Raw genomic sequence first — 19302 nt, 5'->3', positions numbered from 1 at the left:
AAAACTACACGAGTGACATTTCTTATGAATTCTATAGTCTTTGGTACAAGTCAGCTTTAATAACATATTACTACAAAAATAAATAAGTAAATAAACCAAATACACACAATAAATCGTAATTTAGAACTTACAGTAAACTTAACCTTAGAGAGTCACATAAAGGATGTCTAATGTTCTTGAGGTGACAGATTGTACCTATTAAACACTTCAATTTTTGTTTTGCCGCCCCGGGAAGTAAAAGGTGACTAAATTACAAGCTATCAACTCTCGACAAGCAGCCGAGTGTCAATCCTGATGGTGATCCGCTGTAATTATGCTGTCAAAAATCTGCAGAGAAATATCCTACCTCTCTTTCCTGAACGAACACACACACATACGGACGACCAACAAACGTCTGAGCATTGCCAAATTCATGCTGACAGTTATCACCTGTCATCAAAGGCTGTGTGCACTGCAGGGCTTTCAGCAGCAGGCCTGCAATGACTCATCACTCCAGCTACTGGACTTGGATAAGCAGCAGTCTTAAAACCACAAATAAAATCAGAAGAATGTGACCCAGAATGACTAGCGCTCTAGAGGTGTGTGTGTGTGTGTGTGATAGGAATGAATTTCAGAGTGTGTGTTCCAGTGCCTGAAGGGGTCAGGCAGGACCACTTGCTAAACATGCTTTTGCCCCGTTATAATCTCCACTATAAATTTCCATCAGGACGGGAGTTGGACGTCTGCCAGGCTGCTGCGGGGGCTCCGACTCAGAGAGGCCGTTTCAGCTTGTTATCCAGTCACTTTTCCCTTGAGCGCCCACCGTGTATTGCACACACACAATGTACACAGTACGCAGTTTACAGTCTAGGGCTGCACAATATATCATTATAGCATTGATATCGCTATGTGCGAATCTGCAACAGTCACATCTCACAGATGCCAAGCAATTTCGAATGAATTTAAGCCATTTGTACAGGACATTATAAAGTCTGCCACATTAACAAAGATGGATTGTTTAATTATTTATATAATAATGACTAAAGAGTGCTGTTTTTCCATTTAATTATTGAATTTCTGTACCTCAAGAATGTTAAGACTCTCCAAACTTTCATCTGGACTTTAATTTATTTAATTTTGTGTATATAAAAATATTTTGTTGTATAATTTTGTATATTTTATGCAGTTGCACTCCAGTGAAAAAATTACCCCAATCAATGTAAAAGGATGAATTCTTTCCAAATAAAGTCCTTCATGATAAACATCATCACAATATGTATCGCAGAAAAACAAAATATTGCAATATCATTTTTTTTCAGACATTGTGCAACCATAGAATGGATTGGTGCATTTGTCTACTTTAAAATATGACTACAAATTGAATCCCCTCACTGTCTGAACTTGGTAAATGAAATAGACATCAAGGTCAAGGTCAAGTAAGGTCAATCAATTGTCAAACTTCAGGTTAAGAATGGTAATACTGGTAACAATGGTGTTAGAATACTAATGCATTTACCAATACATCTTTTACACTTACATTTCTAAATTGCATGCTTTTATCAGTGCTTAGTTTTAATCATAAAATAATGATTATATGCATTTATTTATTTTAAAAAAGCACTGATTAATTGTCATTAAAATTAGTCTAAAAATGTCTTTTATTTTAGTTTTAATAGCACTATTTTGTTACGTATTTGCTTTTTATACACCCTATATTTCATATACATTAAATTAATTTCACTTTTGTGGCTTTAGTTTTAGTTGAATATAATTCTCTGCTCTAAAATACAATGTTGACATTAGTGTTTTTAAGACACAATAAGGCTTATATTCTGAATAAAATAAAATTAAATAATCTCCAAAAGGTCAGCAAGTTTATTTGCAGGTTTGAAGCATCTAAAGATCCAAATTATCAATGCGAAATGATCTTAACAAACCCAATCTATTTGGGCTGAAAATGTTGTGTTCACAAAAACAGGAGATAAAGATAACAGTATAAAATCTATAAATGCTATAATTTACACTATCGGTCAAAAGTTTGGGCTCAGTATGATTTAAAAATGTTTTAAAATAAGCTTCTCCTGCTCACCAAGGCTGCATTTATTTAATCTAAAATACAGTACAAATTGTACAATTGTGAAATGTTATTGCACTATAAAATAATTGCTTAAAAGTAGTTTATAATTGAATATATCATTTATTCAAGTGATTTAAAGATGAATTTTCAGCCTCATTACTCCAGTCTTCAGTCACATTTTAAGAAATCACTCTAATATTAACTATTATTATTTTTATTATTAATAATAATTTTATTTGAAACTACATACAATAAGAAACCAGTTATTTAACATTTTAATAAATATATAACAGCATATTTTGATGCACGGAATAATTTTCTTAAAAAAAAAAAACAAAAAAAAAACATGAAATTAAAACAAAACCTGACCCCACCCTTTTGACCGGTAGTGTAAATCTATAAATGAATATGCTAAAAAAAGGATTTATGGCATATCAAATTTAGGAAGAAAACAATCATAATAATTGTCATGATTAGGGTTGTAACAATATACCGGTATGACGGTTTACCACGATTTGAACGTGCACGATTATCATACCATGAACAATTGCATATCAACGGTTTTAACCCTTAAAGACCGAGATAGCCGCCCGCGGCTAAAAATAAGTATTGCTCTTAAATGTTTAATAACTTTTGATCCGCTGATCCGATTCATACAATTCAAAGATTGGCATAAAGAAGAGAATCTCAGCTTCCCAGTGCTGTATCACATAACATACGTCATCAACATTTGACAACACTGATTTGACAAAGAAACGCTCGTCACTGTGTCTCCGGACAAATCAGACATGATACATTGATGCATTGTCCCTCCTCCATGCCCAGATTGGTTCAAACTCGCTATATCACAACCAATAAGCATAGGTTTCGCTTTTGTTTGTGGACCAACATGAGCTTTTTGAACAACACGGAATGAGAGATAGGCATACATTTATGCGCGGCTAAATAAAACGCAAAAAAAAAAGTTTTTCATGAAATAATTCTCATACTAAGTACTTTTGCATGCACAGCAGCACAGAAACATGACAAAACAGTGACACGGCAAAGACGAACTGCTGCTCTTGCTGTTTTCAAAAGACGCAAATGAAGGTGCAGCTGTTTGTCTGCATTGCAGACAACCATATCCAAATCCATATCGATAGACAACCATATCCATGCTGGCACATAAAACCTAAGGATGTTCCATATTGAATCTAGTTTCGTTATGTAACTATTTATAGTATAGTAAATATTTATATCTATTTTTTACTGAGGATTTGCACCATGTTTATTTGGACTTTGACACATTATTTATTATTTTCTTATTTTTATTTGTTCATTGTAAGTGGTGTTGTTTATAGTAACTAAAAATATATTATTTGGAAAAAGTCAAATTTGCTTCACTGTTCTATTATTTTGTAACATTTGTAACATATCGTATACCGCGAAACCGTCAAACCGTGGTATTGTTTTAGACGATTATCATACCGTGAAAAATTCATACCGTTACAACCCTAGTCATGATGCTCTCCACTGGACAGGGGAGAATGATTGTGAAATTACTCACTGTTAAGTCTGCTGGCAGGAATGGAGTCTGTCCTGTCATGGAGCCACTCTGGAGGGTGTGGACGGATGTTGGCCTGGGATGCGGCGTAGGCCACTGGGTCATTGCTCACCCAGGCAGACAAATAAATGTAGAAAGCGTTTGGGTTGATTATTCCATCTGCGCTCACCAACCGCTGTCTGGTAATCTGGTAACAAAAAAGCCAAATCAGAAACGTTGATTAACATTTCATATCTTGATAAGTTCTAGAAAAAAAACTGCTTCTCTAATGCATTTACAACCCCAATTTTTTTTAAAAACTTCATATATTTTGTGGGACATTAAACAACTTAATTGATTAAAAATACAAAAAAAATAGTTTGGAAATATAAACAAGTTTTGATAGCAGCAACATACTCCTAATAAGTTAGAATAAGACAGAAGCAAAAAGGTAATAGAATATTTATATTTCAGTTTTGAAACGGTCCACAACAAGCAGATGAAGTGATAAAACAAGAGGTTTCATGTTTGAAGCAAGCAAAACCTGGATTATTGCTCAATATGTGAACCAATGGTATTGTGAGAATTATAAAACAAATAAGAATAAAAGAAAATCTTAATGCAAAATGTCAAAGAACTATGTTAGCGAACCGAGATATATTAACATATATTATGCTGAAAAATATGCAGAGAATTCAGATAAATATTTCTGGACTATGTTGGGCAAGGCAGAAAACCTGCTATCAAGATGACATCTTTCATTGGAGGTCTATGGCTATTAGACACAGAGTGAATGTGCTTGACTGGCCTGAAGTTCAGATCTGACTGAAAATGCATGGCCATCATGAAAACGAGAATCAGATTTGGTTTACACAGCAACAATGTAGCTAAAAACAACCTAGTACTACCACAGTGGTCATAATGAATGAATGTATTTCAGTGTCTGCTACTTTTGCCAGTGACTTTAAATAAGTGAGCCTCTGTTGCCTAGCAACTTCCTACTAAAAAAAACATAACTTTCTTTTAACAAAAACATCTTTACTTCAGATCTCTCTTTTAAAACAGCATATTCAGTGCCATGAAACGTTTTTCCGTAGTGTCTCAACAATGTTTCACTTCTACACAATGTATTCAAAACCATCTGCATTTACAAATATCCTCAAAAATGGCTGAAAAATGGCTGTATTATGCACGTAGGCCAGTATTTGGCACTGTTAGTAAACAGTACAATTAGGGAAGTGACAATGTGCTATAGGCAGCTCAATCCTTGTGTCTATATATCATTTGCAGTTTGTGTACAATTTGTCACTGCTTTTGGTTGTAACGGGATGTAAATACACATTTTGCTAATGAAGTGTTAACAAAAGCCCCTTTCACACAGTGATAGCGGTAAATATATGGAAAATTTCCAGAATGACTTTACCGGTAAATTCAAAAAAGCGCTTTTCAAACAGGCGAGGACGTTACGGAATTTTTCCGGAAAAGAGCATTCACACATCCATTCCAAAATACCGGTAATTCTGACATCATTAACCAGAAATGAGCTCTAAACGGCTGCGCTTGTATTTGTAAACATTTGACTACATCACAAACTCTATGGATGGATCAGTATTGTGAACAACTTCCATGAAAACATATAGAGAAACATTTTCGTATGCCGAGATGTACATGATATGTGTGTGTGCTGGCCCTCATAGACTGTTTATCGGCACACGCAAAGCTTGAAGGTAAACAAACAACAGCTTATCATAAGCATCTTCTCGATAATTAATTACACAGTTGGCATTACGGTGAACATATAAACGTTATCTGACTAATTTCTTGCAGCTAAATGTGTCTGGAAAAATATTCAAAGGCTTTTATTCTCATAAACCGCGCGAACGTGACTGTGTCTGACTGTTCTGATTGGCTAAAGCAGACATCTCACGTCAGCACGTTCTAGACGTGCATGAGCTTATTCCGGCAATCTTCCTTTTGCGTTCACACAGCGCAGCATTCCGGCAAATTACCGGTATTGTTACAACTTCTCTTTCCGGAAAATAGCCAGAACGAATTTAACGGTATTTTCAAAAAGAGCCTGTTCACACATACACACTTTTCTGGAAAATGGCCGGTAATTTTACAGAAAGGTGTGTATGTGTGAAAGGGGCTAAAGACTTGAGCAACAACAACACTTTTTTGAAAAATGCAGCAATTTTTGTGTCCATATCAACACCCAAAATCAAAAGTCTGCAAGATTAATAGGCGAGATTAACGGCAAGCACAAACACAAATATACAACAATGGCGTTGTTGTAGTCAAGTTAAGTCCAGCGAGACACAACATTTTGTTCCACTGTGTATGTCCACACATGTAGCGAAATGACAATGAAACCCAACTTCGGTTGACTACCACATCGCCTTTGTTGTATATGTTAGTACTTGTCGTCAATATAATATAATGCAGCAATTGCTACATTTTTAAAAACGTCTATTTTGAAAACCATTACGCATTTGCATTTCCCAAAAAATGACTTGCTATGCAAATGACCAGGCAAAGTGTATAAAAAACATTCCTGTTTTTGCCTGAAAACATTGTCTTGCTGCATTTACACTTTGAAACCCATTTCGCATTTGCATTTTCAGTCCCAGAAAATGACACTGTTGTGTAAACGAACAGGCAAAACGTATACAAACTTTTCTGTTTTTGCTTGAAAATGTTGTCGTGTAAATGGCGCCTCATAAAATGGCGCCTCATAAACTAGAGAGCAGTTGAAGTCTGGTATCAGATTGGCTAAAAATATTGTTTGTAAAACTTATTAGTTTATACTCATTAGAAGTATTCTCGAGTTCAAAACAATTAACTACTGTAATTTAAAGGAAGGCTGATGTGAGACCATGCTAAAACAAATCACATATTCTTAATTTTATTGCAATTCATAAAGCTTCCCAACTATCCCGGAATAAGGGTTGTAGCATTAATGCCCTCCAGCGAATTCTAAACACTACTGGCCTAGCGCTTAGCATTGCTACCTCCCGTGAAGGCGAAGTCATTACGGCATCACACTCAATGCCATACATGTTTCTGGAGCAAATAAATCTACAGTCTCTCAGTCAGGAGCTGAGGGTCAGTGTGTACTGGAGTGTGTGTGTGTGTAAGTGTGTGTGCTACGGGGGGGTTGGGTGTGTGTGGCAGAAATGAGAGTGAGTGAGAGAAAAATTGCTTGAGTTAGTGTAACAATAAAAAAATTGGCCGGAGTCCCTGAGCACGTCTGTGTGCAGTTAACCTTGCTGTTAACACTGGAGGAAATGCCACCCAGCAAATGGAGGAAAGCTATAAAAATAACACAACATCTGTACAAATGTTGCAAACACTTGCTTCTCCTGACCCCTATGGATACCCAGAATGCCCGGCGCCACAGACAACTCAAAGCAAAATGGGACTTTTGGTAGTTCAATGATCAAAAAAAAAAAAAAAAAAAAAAAGAGTCAATGGGCTGGAATGAGAAAAACATTGTGATATTTGCTAATAAAAATTAAATGAGTAGAAACTTGTACTACAGCTAATTAGTTGAGCATCTTGGAAGAAAACGTTTACTGTCCTGCTTTCCAATTTAACAGAAATAACAACTAACAAAACTGTTTCTATGAAATTATTATTATTTAGCTGAAATTTTTTAATTTATGTGAAACCTGCTGCCACGTTAACTTGTTCCTTACCTATAGAGCAACGCAATGCATTCTGGGGGATCTATTTTAACAAAAAAATACACATTGCACACGGTCTAACAGGGTTGTGCTTAATTATCTTAATGAGTTATGGGCGTTTTGAGCATAACGTGCATTAAACCAGACACTCATCTCCCATTACCTTTAAAAGTCAGTTGCATCACGCCATGGCGCATTTGCTATTTACATGGTGCACTTAAATTAAAAACTGAACCCTTCACTAGCAAAAAAAAAAAAACAGTTAAACAAGTTAAATAAGTCTCCTTGATTCAGTCTCTTTACTTTCTCTTTAGATTACTCTTTACTCCTTTATTTTCGTAGAGTAAGGAAACGATGAAAACTCACTCCACTGAAGACATCCATTCACCTACATATTTCATTCAGTTTAAACGCAAAGATTTTTCAAAACTATTTCTAAATTCAATTATAATTTCCAGCAAACAAATAAATAAGCAATAAGAACAAAGTGTGGTCAAAAAACAGTTATATCCAAACACGAGTCCTTTTCTAATGCCCCATATGGTGATGCATATATCTCCAAAACCCAACAGGTGGACAAATCTAAACTAGTTTTTATTAAAACAAATATAAATATGTGTCAGGGTTCTGCCACTTTGGTCTTGTAAATTCTTGTTTTGGTGGCAGAGCTCTGACACTACTCCACGTCTGGTCCTGTTTCTGTCTCTGTGTGCGCGCGCGCGCCGTCGTGGGTGTACGCAGAGTGTGCGCGCTGCCACTTGATGTGGCCGCGCACGCTCTGCGTCCCTCAGACGCGCGCGCTCTTGTACTAGTGTTTGTGTTTGTTCTGTCAGCAGCGCGCTGCTTTATTCTCGGCGCCTCCGTCTAGTTGGTTTCAGTTTTGGTTGGCGCTGAGATGAAGCATGCGCGTTGCTTATGTGTGAGCGCACGGTAAGGTATTTATCTATCGTGTGCTCGTGTCTTGCGTCTCTTGTCAAAGCACGTGGCTTGGTGTTTACATTGTGGTCACGTGCTTTTGTCGTGTGCTTCAGTGTTGCGTTATGTGAGCGCATGGCTTGTATTGTCTCTCTGTGTCATGCGCTCTCCCGTCTATTGTCTAGTCCCACCCTCCTTGTTTACTCATTATTAGTTTGTCATCTTCACCTGTGTGTCAATTTACTTTTTGCTTTATAATCCCCCTCATGTTTTCAGTCATTTGCCTGTTCGTCGTCGTCGTTATTTCCATGTCGTGTGCTATCCAGTCCTGTTTGTCCTGCCAGCCCATCCAAGTTTGTTTGAGTGTTTGTTTTATAGTTATGTCTTTCCCCCTCGGGGTGGTTTTTGTTCTAATTTTGTTTTATTTTTATTATCAATAACTCATCCTGTTTGCACTTGAGTCCTCGCTCCCTCATCCTTCCTGAACCCTGACAGTACGAACAGGCCAAACAGAGGACTCAGCAACAGGATGAGCATAATTATCCTTCCACCCACCACAGCAGAGGAGAGACAGAGGCGCCTTCAGGGGCTGGTGTCGGCCCGCCAGCAAGGTCTGGAGGTAAAAAGCTTTGCCCAGTTTTTTTGGACTTACGCTAGGGGGCTTGAGTTTGATGACGCCACTCTGAAGGAAGCTTTTAATCTCTGTCTCGATGAACCCCTGCCACAGTGGGAGATGGATCAGCTTGGGGTGTTGGACTTCTGGGGCTTCTCACTTTATCTCCACCACCGCAAGGATTGGCAGATCCTCACACCACCTCCAGCTGATTGTGGCAAATACTCCACCCCTCCTTCCTCTACGAGTGCAGCTCATGACCTCTCTCTGACTCGGTCGAGTAAACGGAGGCTGCAGAGAAAGAGGGCTGCCCAAACTGCTGCATCAGCCCCAGAGCGCCCTCCAGTGTCGGCTCCAGCCCCAGAGCGCCCTCCAGTGTCGGCTCCAGCCCCAGAGCGCCCTCCAGTGTCGGCTCCAGCCCCAGAGCGCCCTCCAGTGTCGGCTCCAGCCCCAGAGCGCCCTCCAGTGTCGGCTCCAGCCCCAGAGCGCCCTCCAGTGTCGGCTCCAGCCCCAGAGCGCCCTCCAGTGTCGGCTCCAGCCCCAGAGCGCCCTCCAGTGTCGGCTCCAGCCCCAGAGCGCCCTCCAGTGTCGGCTCCAGCCCCAGAGCGCCCTCCAGTGTCGGCTCCAGCCCCAGAGCGCCCTCCAGTGTCGGCTCCAGCCCCAGAGCGCCCTCCAGTGTCGGCTCCAGCCCCAGAGCGCCCTCCAGTGTCGGCTCCAGCCCCAGAGCGCCCTCCAGTGTCGGCTCCAGCCCCAGAGCGCCCTCCAGTGTCGGCTCCAGCCCCAGAGCGCCCTCCAGTGTCGGCTCCAGCCCCAGAGCGCCGCTCAGTGCCGGTCCCAGTCCGGCTCCTTGCCCTGCTGGCGCCATCCAGACGTCTTGCCCTGCCGGCACAAGCCCGGCTCCTTGCCCTGCCGACGCCACCCAGACGCCTTGCCCTGCCGGCGCCACCCAGACGCCTCGCCCTGCCGGCGCCACCCAGACGTCTCGCCCTGCCGGCGCCACCCAGACGTCTCGCCCTGCCGGCGCCACTCAGACGTCTCGCCCAGCCGGCCCCAGCCCGGCTCCTTGCTCTGCCGGCGCCACCCAGACGTCTCGCCCTGCCGGCGCCACCCAGACGTCTCGCCCTGCCGGCGCCACCCAGACGTCTCGCCCTGCCGGCGCCACCCAGACGTCTCGCCCTGCCGGCGCCACCCAGACGTCTCGCCCTGCCGGCGCCACTCAGACGTCTCGCCCAGCTAGCCCCAGCTCGGCACCCTGCCCTGCCGGCCCCATCCAGACGTCTCGTCCTGCCGGTCCCAGCCCGGCGCCTCGCCCTGCCGGCTCCCCACAGGCCTCCAGCCCAGCCGGCTCCCCACCGACCTCCTGCCTTGTCTCCCCTGATAGACTCTCCCTGGGTCGTCCCTCCTGCTCCTCCCTGGTGTTCCTTTCCTCCACCCTGGACGGACCCACCGGCTCCACCCTGGTTCCCTGCTGGGGCTCCTGACCCGCTGGACCCACCCTGGACAGTTCCTCCGGTCCCACCCTGGACTGATCCTCCCTTGTCTTGCCCTCCCATCCCTCCCTTGTTTGTCGTTTTGGGTCTGGCTTGGCTTCCCTCCCTCCCCCCCTTCATGTCGTCTTGCCTGTTCACCTCCCTGTCTTGTGTCTGTTGATGTTGCCAGTTTTGTTGTCTTGTAGTGTTTCTTGTCTGTCTTGTACCTTGTTGGATGTTCCCTTTAGGGACGCCAGGTGGCGTCCCTTTTGGGGGGGGGCTAGTGTCAGGGTTCTGCCACTTTGGTCTTGTAAATTCTTGTTTTGGTGGCAGAGCTCTGACACTACTCCACGTCTGGTCCTGTTTCTGTCTCTGTGTGCGCGCGCGCGCCGTCGTGGGTGTACGCAGAGTGTGCGCGCTGCCACTTGATGTGGCCGCGCACGCTCTGCGTCCCTCAGACGCGCGCGCTCTTGTACTAGTGTTTGTGTTTGTTCTGTCAGCAGCGCGCTGCTTTATTCTCGGCGCCTCCGTCTAGTTGGTTTCAGTTTTGGTTGGCGCTGAGATGAAGCATGCGCGTTGCTTATGTGTGAGCGCACGGTAAGGTATTTATCTATCGTGTGCTCGTGTCTTGCGTCTCTTGTCAAAGCACGTGGCTTGGTGTTTACATTGTGGTCACGTGCTTTTGTCGTGTGCTTCAGTGTTGCGTTATGTGAGCGCATGGCTTGTATTGTCTCTCTGTGTCATGCGCTCTCCCGTCTATTGTCTAGTCCCACCCTCCTTGTTTACTCATTATTAGTTTGTCATCTTCACCTGTGTGTCAATTTACTTTTTGCTTTATAATCCCCCTCATGTTTTCAGTCATTTGCCTGTTCGTCGTCGTCGTTATTTCCATGTCGTGTGCTATCCAGTCCTGTTTGTCCTGCCAGCCCATCCAAGTTTGTTTGAGTGTTTGTTTTATAGTTATGTCTTTCCCCCTCGGGGTGGTTTTTGTTCTAATTTTGTTTTATTTTTATTATCAATAAATCATCCTGTTTGCACTTGAGTCCTCGCTCCCTCATCCTTCCTGAACCCTGACAATATGCATATAATAACTTTTTGTATAATAGTAACATTATACAAAATCAAACTGTCATGAATAAACTGAAAAAAGCCCCAGAGATGTGTAAATAATAATAAAAATAATTATAAATAACAATAATTTTTGTAACATTTGAATCCTTTAATTGTTTTTTCATATGTAAAGATATTTGTGTATTGCTGTACATCCTGTGTGTATTAAGCATTGTATACATGTTTTGGACTTGCATAGGTGCATTACTAACTTGCTCTGCACAGGACTTTAGACCAGCTTTCAGTTGTTCAATGGCCCAGTCAATTTCAGTTCCTCAATATAGCAACGTGCCAGCAATGCGCCTTAACACACCTCCTTTCTAGACCGGACCACCCATATGTCCGCAAAAGTGGCGCAAATGGATTTGCTATTTAAACAACGTAGTGCAAAATGTAAAAATTAGGGTTGCGCTGGTCTAAAAATAGCAACAAAGTGCATCAAACACGTCTTACGCCTAATTGCGCCGGGTGTATGATAGGGCTCTGGGTGTTTAGGTCACGGGAGCCTGATTCCTATTGATCTCTATTGATTTTCTGTAAAATATATTTACTCAAGTGCTCATACTACAGGTGATGAAAAAAATCATACTGTATATGGAGATGTTTTCTTGCAGCAGCTCATTGATGCCCTGTCAGTTATAGATAAACTCATTCATTTATTTGATCTACTCCTGATCCGCCCCATCTGTGTCTGTGCCTTCATTGCTGGACACAGAATGTTATGGAATGCATATTATCAGCTTCTCAGATACACAAAGAGCATTTATAAAGGTATATACACGCCAAACCATTTTATTCTGAATGTTTATGAGATGGTTTTCAAAAAATATTACGATAAAAGGGTAATTTTTCTCTAGTGATTTGCATCTGTTTACTTTGAGGGCTCCTGCGTTTGTCCATGAACATGGCTGACCACCACTCGCCATGACATAGATGTTCCCGAGCTCTAATAATGTTGTATAATTTACACCATATATTTTACATCTATTTCATTTTTTTATAAAAACACAAATGGAAAGGCAACAGAAATATTCGATGTGAAGGAAGAAGTCTAAGAAAAACAGCTTTGGTTTTTAATGTGATAATAAAAATGAATTATCATGATCAGAATAATACAATAAAATATAATAAACAATAATTCAATATAGTTTGAACATTATTACAGAATACGGCTGTATGATATTTGAAAATCTGGAAAATTTTCATTCAATGCAATATATAGTGCGATAAATGTCTTTAATGGCTTTCATCTTTAATCTTATAGCTTTAATATATATTTACTATAATTTAATATAATTATATGTTATATAATTTCACCAGATTAACTGAATAGCTTGTAAAGAATACATAATTTTAGATCAATTTGAATGATTCTGTAGGGGAGTGTATCTGCATAAAACATAATTAAAAAAATGACAATCATAGTTAAATACAACAGACAAAAGATGCAAATAAACAATATGTTATCATTTTCTGGGAAGTCAAACTGTATTCAGATGCGTAAATTAAATAAATACTGTATAATAATAATAACAACAACAACACTATCGTTTTAAATGAGTAAATAATTATATAATGTTCAATTAATCTTTAAGATACAAACGCTTAATTTATTGTGCCCAAATATTTTTTGTTTGCTTCAAATTTTTACAGTCAGTTCTTTAAAACACATGCAAATAATAAGCTTTCACTCAAAGGTTAAAACTTGAAATGACTTCACTGTGTTGTTAACTGTAATGTCTGGTAAGCTATAATCCCAACTACATTGCACATCTCTACAATGCGACTATTGTGGACTCGCACATTGCAATACCCATGCTGAAATGACATATTGTGTAGCCCTATTACAGAATGAACAAAAATCTTGAAACTAATTTGTATCAAAACCTATTTAAAAAAATTTAATTTAATATTTTTTATTGTGTTGATTTTCTATTTATAATATTAAAATATATAAATGTACATGAGCTGAAGGAAAAAAGGACACACAAGTTTTAAGTTGACCATAATGTGAGCGTCAGCATGTGATTCATGCCTCCGTATTACTGACTGAAAGTTGGACAGCAGCAGATCCAAGAGCAGGGAATAAGTTAGAGGCGGGAGAGAAAATAACAAAACGGACTTGGATTCCAGCGATCTGGATTGCATTAAGCAGCAAGATGAGCAACAACTGTATGTCTTCAAGCTGTCACAGTGTGAAGCTGCAGGCCTCCAGGCACAGGAAATGACATCAGGGCCCGCACACAAACTCAGAGCGCAATAATGACCACTTCAACACAACAAAAATGCAAATCACTTTTGCTCTTTTGAACGATCGGAAATGAATAAAAATGTAATACAATTATAAAAAATAAAGAAAAAATCCACTCATCGGCCACTTTATTAGGTACACCTTACTAGTAGTGGGTTGGACCACATTTGCCTTCATAACTGCCTTGATCCTTCGTGGCACAGATTCAACAAGGTACTGGAAATATTCCTCAGAGATTTTGGTCCATATTGACATGATAGCATCACAGAGTTTCTGCAGATTTGTCAACTGCACATCCATGATGCGAATCTTCCATTCCACCAAAACCCAATGGTGCTCTATTGGGTTGATAACTGGTGATTGTGGAGGCCATTTGAGTACAATGAACTCATTGTCATGTTCAAGAAACCAGTCTGAGATGATTCACGCTTTATGACATGGTACATTATCCTGCTGGAAGTAGCCATCAGAAGATACACTGTGGTCATTACGAGATGGACATGGTCAGCAACAATACACAGGTAGGCTGTGGCGTTTACACAATGCTCAGTTGGTACTGAATGTGGCAAAGTGTGCCAAGTAAATATTCCCTACACTATTACACTACCACCACCAACCTGAACCGTTGATACAAGGCAGTTGATACAAAGAGACTCATCAGACGAGGAAATGTTTTTTCAATCTTCTATTGTACAATTTTGTTGAGCTTGTGGAAATTGTAGCCTCAGTTTCCTGTTCTTGGCTGACAGGAGTGGCACCTAGTGTGGTCTTCTGCTGCTGTAGCCCATCCGCCTCAAGGTACTTGGACGTGTTGTGTGTTCAGCGATGCTCTTTTGCAGACCTCAGTTGTAACGAGTGGTTATTTGAGTTACTGTTGTCTTTCAGTAACTCTTTCAGTTCAAGCCAGTCTGGCTATTCTCCTCTGAACTCTGGCATCAACAAGGCATTTGCAGCCACAGAACTGTCGCTCATTGGATATTTTCTCTTTTTCAGACCATTCTCTGTAAACCTTAGAGATGGTTGTGCGTAAAAATCCCAGTAGATCAGCAGTTTCTGAAATACTTAGACCAGCCCACCTGGCATCAACAACCATGCCATGTTTAAAGTCACCTAAATCACCTTTCTCCCCAATTCTGATGCTTGGTTTGAACTGCAGCAGATCATCTTGACCATGTCCCAAATGCATTGAGTTGCTGCCATGTGATTGGCTGATTATAAATTTGCATTAACGAGCAGTTGGATAGGTGTACCTAATGAATTGGCCGGTGAGTGTATATAAAATATAATAAATAAATAAATAAATAAATAAAAAAAATCAACTGACATTTACTATATGACCACAAACATAATAAAAAAACAGCACATTATTTGTTAATGTATATGAAAAAGTGCTGCTTTTATTTTTTAATCACTTTTATTAAAATGTATATCCTCAAATAAAATAAACATCTAAATAATAACAAAATATACAATATTGTTCACAGAAAAAATTGATTATTGGTCTTCACTTTTCATTTTATAGCAAAAAAATCTGGACGAAAAAGTATGAGACAAATGAAGTGCGCCGATAACTACAAAAATTCCCTCACAGGGAGAGGAAATGACATCACGGCCGCACACCAACATCAGCAGCTGGCTTTTCTTTTCCATTCGCCTGGCAAAACATCAGCAATCTTTTCTGCTCTTACAGTATGTATGCCTTTACCCGACAGGACAACACACACACACCCCTCTGGCATGTGGTATGCTTTCTATTTTTCATATTTTTGCTCTCCTCTTCCTGACATTTCATGCTGGGTAGCAACTGGAAACTGTTAATGTGTTAACCTGTTATGTTTTGTGTGTGTGTGTGTGTGTTTGCGCAGGGGTTTCTTTCTCGTCAATGCAGCTCTGAAGGAGTCCTGAAAAGGATGTACAGGCAGAGCTTTTAGGCCTGCAGCAAGAAAGTGGAACAAATGGTTTAAATGAAGACTTAATTGCTTTTTCAGAGGCGAGTTGCGGCCCCATCGAGAGCTTTAAATTCCTGCGCTTGGTAAAGCAATCAGAGAGAGAGAGAGAGAAAGAGAGAGAGAGAGAGAGAATGAGGACGGACAGTCAGAGGCCAGGTGTGGTTCCTGTGTGCAGTCATAAACCCTGACGCTGATGCTAAACACAACACTCAAAAAAGCCAGCAGCCCTCTGTCATACACTGAATATTACACACACACAAATAGAGAATCAGGAAATATCAGGTAAGAGCAGAAGAGGCCAGGACACTTTATGTATTGATATTTTTAGCGTACAAAACTAAAAAATGACCTTCATGGCTTCATTATAAAATATTAAAAATTTTTAGATTATAACAAAACTTTATTATTACAATTATGAATATTATTATTACTAGGGGCAAAGCAGTGGCGCAGTAGGTAGTGCTGTCACCTCACAGCAAGAAGGTTGCTGGGTCGAGCCTCGGCTCAATTGGCGTTTCTGTGTGGAGTTTGCAAGTTCTCCCTGCGTTCGCATGGGTTTCCCCCACTGTCCAAAGACATGTGGTACAGGTGAATTGGGTAAGCTAAATTGTCCGTAGTGTATAAGTGTGTGTGTGAATGTGTGTGTGGATGTTTCCCAGAGATGGGTTGCAGCTGGAAGGGCATCTGCTGCATAAAAACTTGCTGGATATGTTTGTGGTTTATTCCGCTGTGGCGACCCCAGATTAATAAAGGGACTAAGCCGACAAGAAAATGAATGAATGAATATTATAACTAGCAATTTCATTGTGTGTGTATATATATATATATATATATATATATATATATATATATATATATATATATATATATATATGGCTATAATAATAAATATTATTGTAATTTTACAAAATTGTATTTTTTATTAATATACAAATTATTTTATTATAATCAATTTCATAAAATACATAAATAAGACACTGATAATAAATTGTATATTTCTTATATTACAAAATAACAGTCAGTATATATGATCTATTAACAGTCAATCGATTATTATTGTTATTAGTAGTAGTAGTAGTAATTAAGTAACTAATTCAAAACAAATTGATATTATTATTATTATTATAACCGATTTTAAATTAGATACAAATATGAAATTATAATAAAAAATTAATTTTATATTACCTAATAATAATTAAGTCATATGAATCCAACAAATGTAAATATTGTTTTTAACTGAAATTTTGTCAATTTCCACATTCAATAAAATAAAATAAAATAAAATAAAATAAAATAAAATAAAATAAAATAAAATAAAATAAAATAAAATAAAATAAAATAAAATAAAATAAAATAAAATAAAATAAAATAAAATAAAATAAAATTTCAGCAACTGAAGCGTGCGTTTAATTAGAGTGTATATAGGTGAGATCTGTGGTTTGGTGGATGCACTTCCTCAGGTAGAGACGGGCTCTATCATTTCTCTGATCAACATTTGTTACAACCCATGACAGCGTAGAACTGTAGGCTTAACTCAAGTTTGTTCTTAGCAGGTTGATTCTTGCACGTCATGATTTTGCCGGGTATGATCTTGGATTAACATCTATGTTGATCCTGGAGCATCATTTTTGTTGGAAAATGTAATCCATACTTATTCCCTACCCCTAATCCCAACCATAACTGTAAACCATTCCCAAAGTCAGAGGGGAATAATAGTTGGATAACAATCATGTACAAATGTGTAAATCTAACCATAAGCCTAAAAGGTACATGTATCCCTTAATTCTGATTGGTTGATTGGAATGTTGTTCCAGGATTAACATAAATGTTAATCCAAGAACACGTCCTACTTGGTGAAATCAGGTTGGCATTGATGCTTACCGTTTTTTCCCTGCGACCGGTCTGCACCAGGAGTTTATAGGCCAAAACACCATCATCCGAGCCGTTCCTGTAGTTCCCCTGAGTGATCCTACCAGCCTGCCAGTCCTTATCAAACGCCTCCTGCAGACCTGCCAGAAAACACACACACATTACATTGAAGATCCTGTTCAATAAAACATAAACCGCTTTAACCTCTTCTCTCAGTCAGTTATCGCCAGTGGTCCGTTTCTAGGGCACAATGTTTTCTCTCTCCTTCGCCTCACTGTCTGTGACCAATTTGTCGACCCATTTCAAACCACAATATTAAAGACAGCTCTCTCCACCCTCTCTTTACTGAAGCCTATACCCACATACATACACACACAAATGAAAACATGTGTTCCAATGAGTTTGCTGAAAGCTTTAAACAAAAGCAATGAAAAACGCCAGTGAGGTTCTGGTTGGCCGAGCTGAGCGAGTCTGAACATGCCACCCAAAACTGCATCTGGATGGACAGGTATGCCTTTCTAAAGAAGAAAGTGGGCAAAACAAGGTTTGCTTTTGAGTTTGGGATTAGATACGGCATTTTGAGTGCTCGATGCATGGATTTGGTGGAAAGAAGCCACTGTGGAAAGAGAAAGTTGCTGCAGAGACTTGCCCTTTATCTCTCAATCTTGTTGGGTTTTTTCACTCTCACCTTGCATTTTTTGTCTCTCCTCTACTTTTGTTTTCTTCACATTTTTGCTCTCTGTTTTTAATCCCTCCATTGAAATCTCATTTTCGGATCATAATCCGTCTTAAAGACATTAAATGTGTTACAGATTTGGAGGTTTAGCTGCTTGATTGATGTTTGTTAGAAACAGATGATCTGTTGATGGTAACATTAAAAGTAAAAGTCGTCTCCAACGAAGCGAGGCACTGTCTAGATATCACTACAGTCTGTAAAATATAAACTACCATTTTAAATTTTGAGGACTGTAAGGTTTATTTCGTATATTTTTGTAGAATGATCAAAATTGTGAAAAAAGAACATTTCCCTATTTGATGTTTTTTTTGGAAAAAGTAATTTTAATAAATAAAAAAGTCATTAAAATATTAAATAAATTATCGAAACATAGTTGGCAATAATATATATATATTTTTTATATTTTCCTTGTTGTACTGTTCAGATATTGGACAAAATTAATTTATGACCAATAAATGTTATACTTTTAAATGAATCTACTTCACTTTGCCAGTCAGACAATTTCTTCCAGTTTAAATGAGCAGTTATGAATTAGAATAAGCTGTATTTTGCAATATCGCTGGATTTAGCAATTTTGGAAGTAGGCCTGTTAGACTAGACTATTTGTAAGACTAGACCTCCACTTCAAGGCTATTATAGTTAACGTAAACAAACACAAAAAAAACAACTTAATTTTAAAACCATTTTCGCTAATTAAAATAAAAATGAAAACTAGAACTAACTGAAAGTGTATTGTGTTAGTTTCAATTAGTTTAATCCGGTGTGTTTAATTAGAGTTGGAACTAAACTGTGCAGAGCTGTGGCCCTTGAGTAACTGGACTTGGCACCTGTGTTCTAAGTAAACCAGTTGTTTAAACTAGTTCACCAAATCGAACTGAATCATTTGAAACGTTTCACGTCTCCAGTAAGCACTTATCCACAAACTACTTTTTAACATGCCTGATAACCTCATCTGACTCAAAATAAGCAAATTTTCTAAGTTATTCACTTATTAGAACAGTACACAGAGATCAGATTCGAGAACTGGTGAACATTTTTTGGTATGTTGGACTAACTTGGGAAGATTGTTAAAAAAGATCTGGTTTGCGTTAAAGATCTAAACTTTCCATCACTACTATGAATCTAA

The 19302-nt window shown here is 39.3% G+C and overlaps 1 protein-coding gene across 2 annotated transcripts in view; it reads right to left on the bottom strand.

Moving 5' to 3' along the window:
• Positions 1–19302, bottom strand: part of ptch1 (patched 1) — a 105228-nt gene that overhangs the window by 25623 nt on the left and 60303 nt on the right. For both annotated transcript variants that reach the window (XR_001800065.4, NM_001305542.1), the window contains exons 16-17: positions 17453–17580; positions 3603–3786 (exon numbers count right to left, since the gene is read on the bottom strand). Coding sequence is in view for 1 of the 2 variants with exons in the window: in NM_001305542.1 (NP_001292471.1) it covers positions 3603–3786; positions 17453–17580 (312 nt within the window). In the remaining variant the exon portion in view is untranslated. The remainder of the gene's footprint in view (positions 1–3602; positions 3787–17452; positions 17581–19302) is intronic.

The sequence above is a fragment of the Danio rerio genome, chromosome 8 (genome assembly GCF_049306965.1).
Source record: "Danio rerio strain Tuebingen ecotype United States chromosome 8, GRCz12tu, whole genome shotgun sequence".
NCBI lineage: Eukaryota > Metazoa > Chordata > Actinopteri > Cypriniformes > Danionidae > Danio > Danio rerio.
This window is presented reverse-complemented; position numbering and strand designations above follow the sequence as displayed.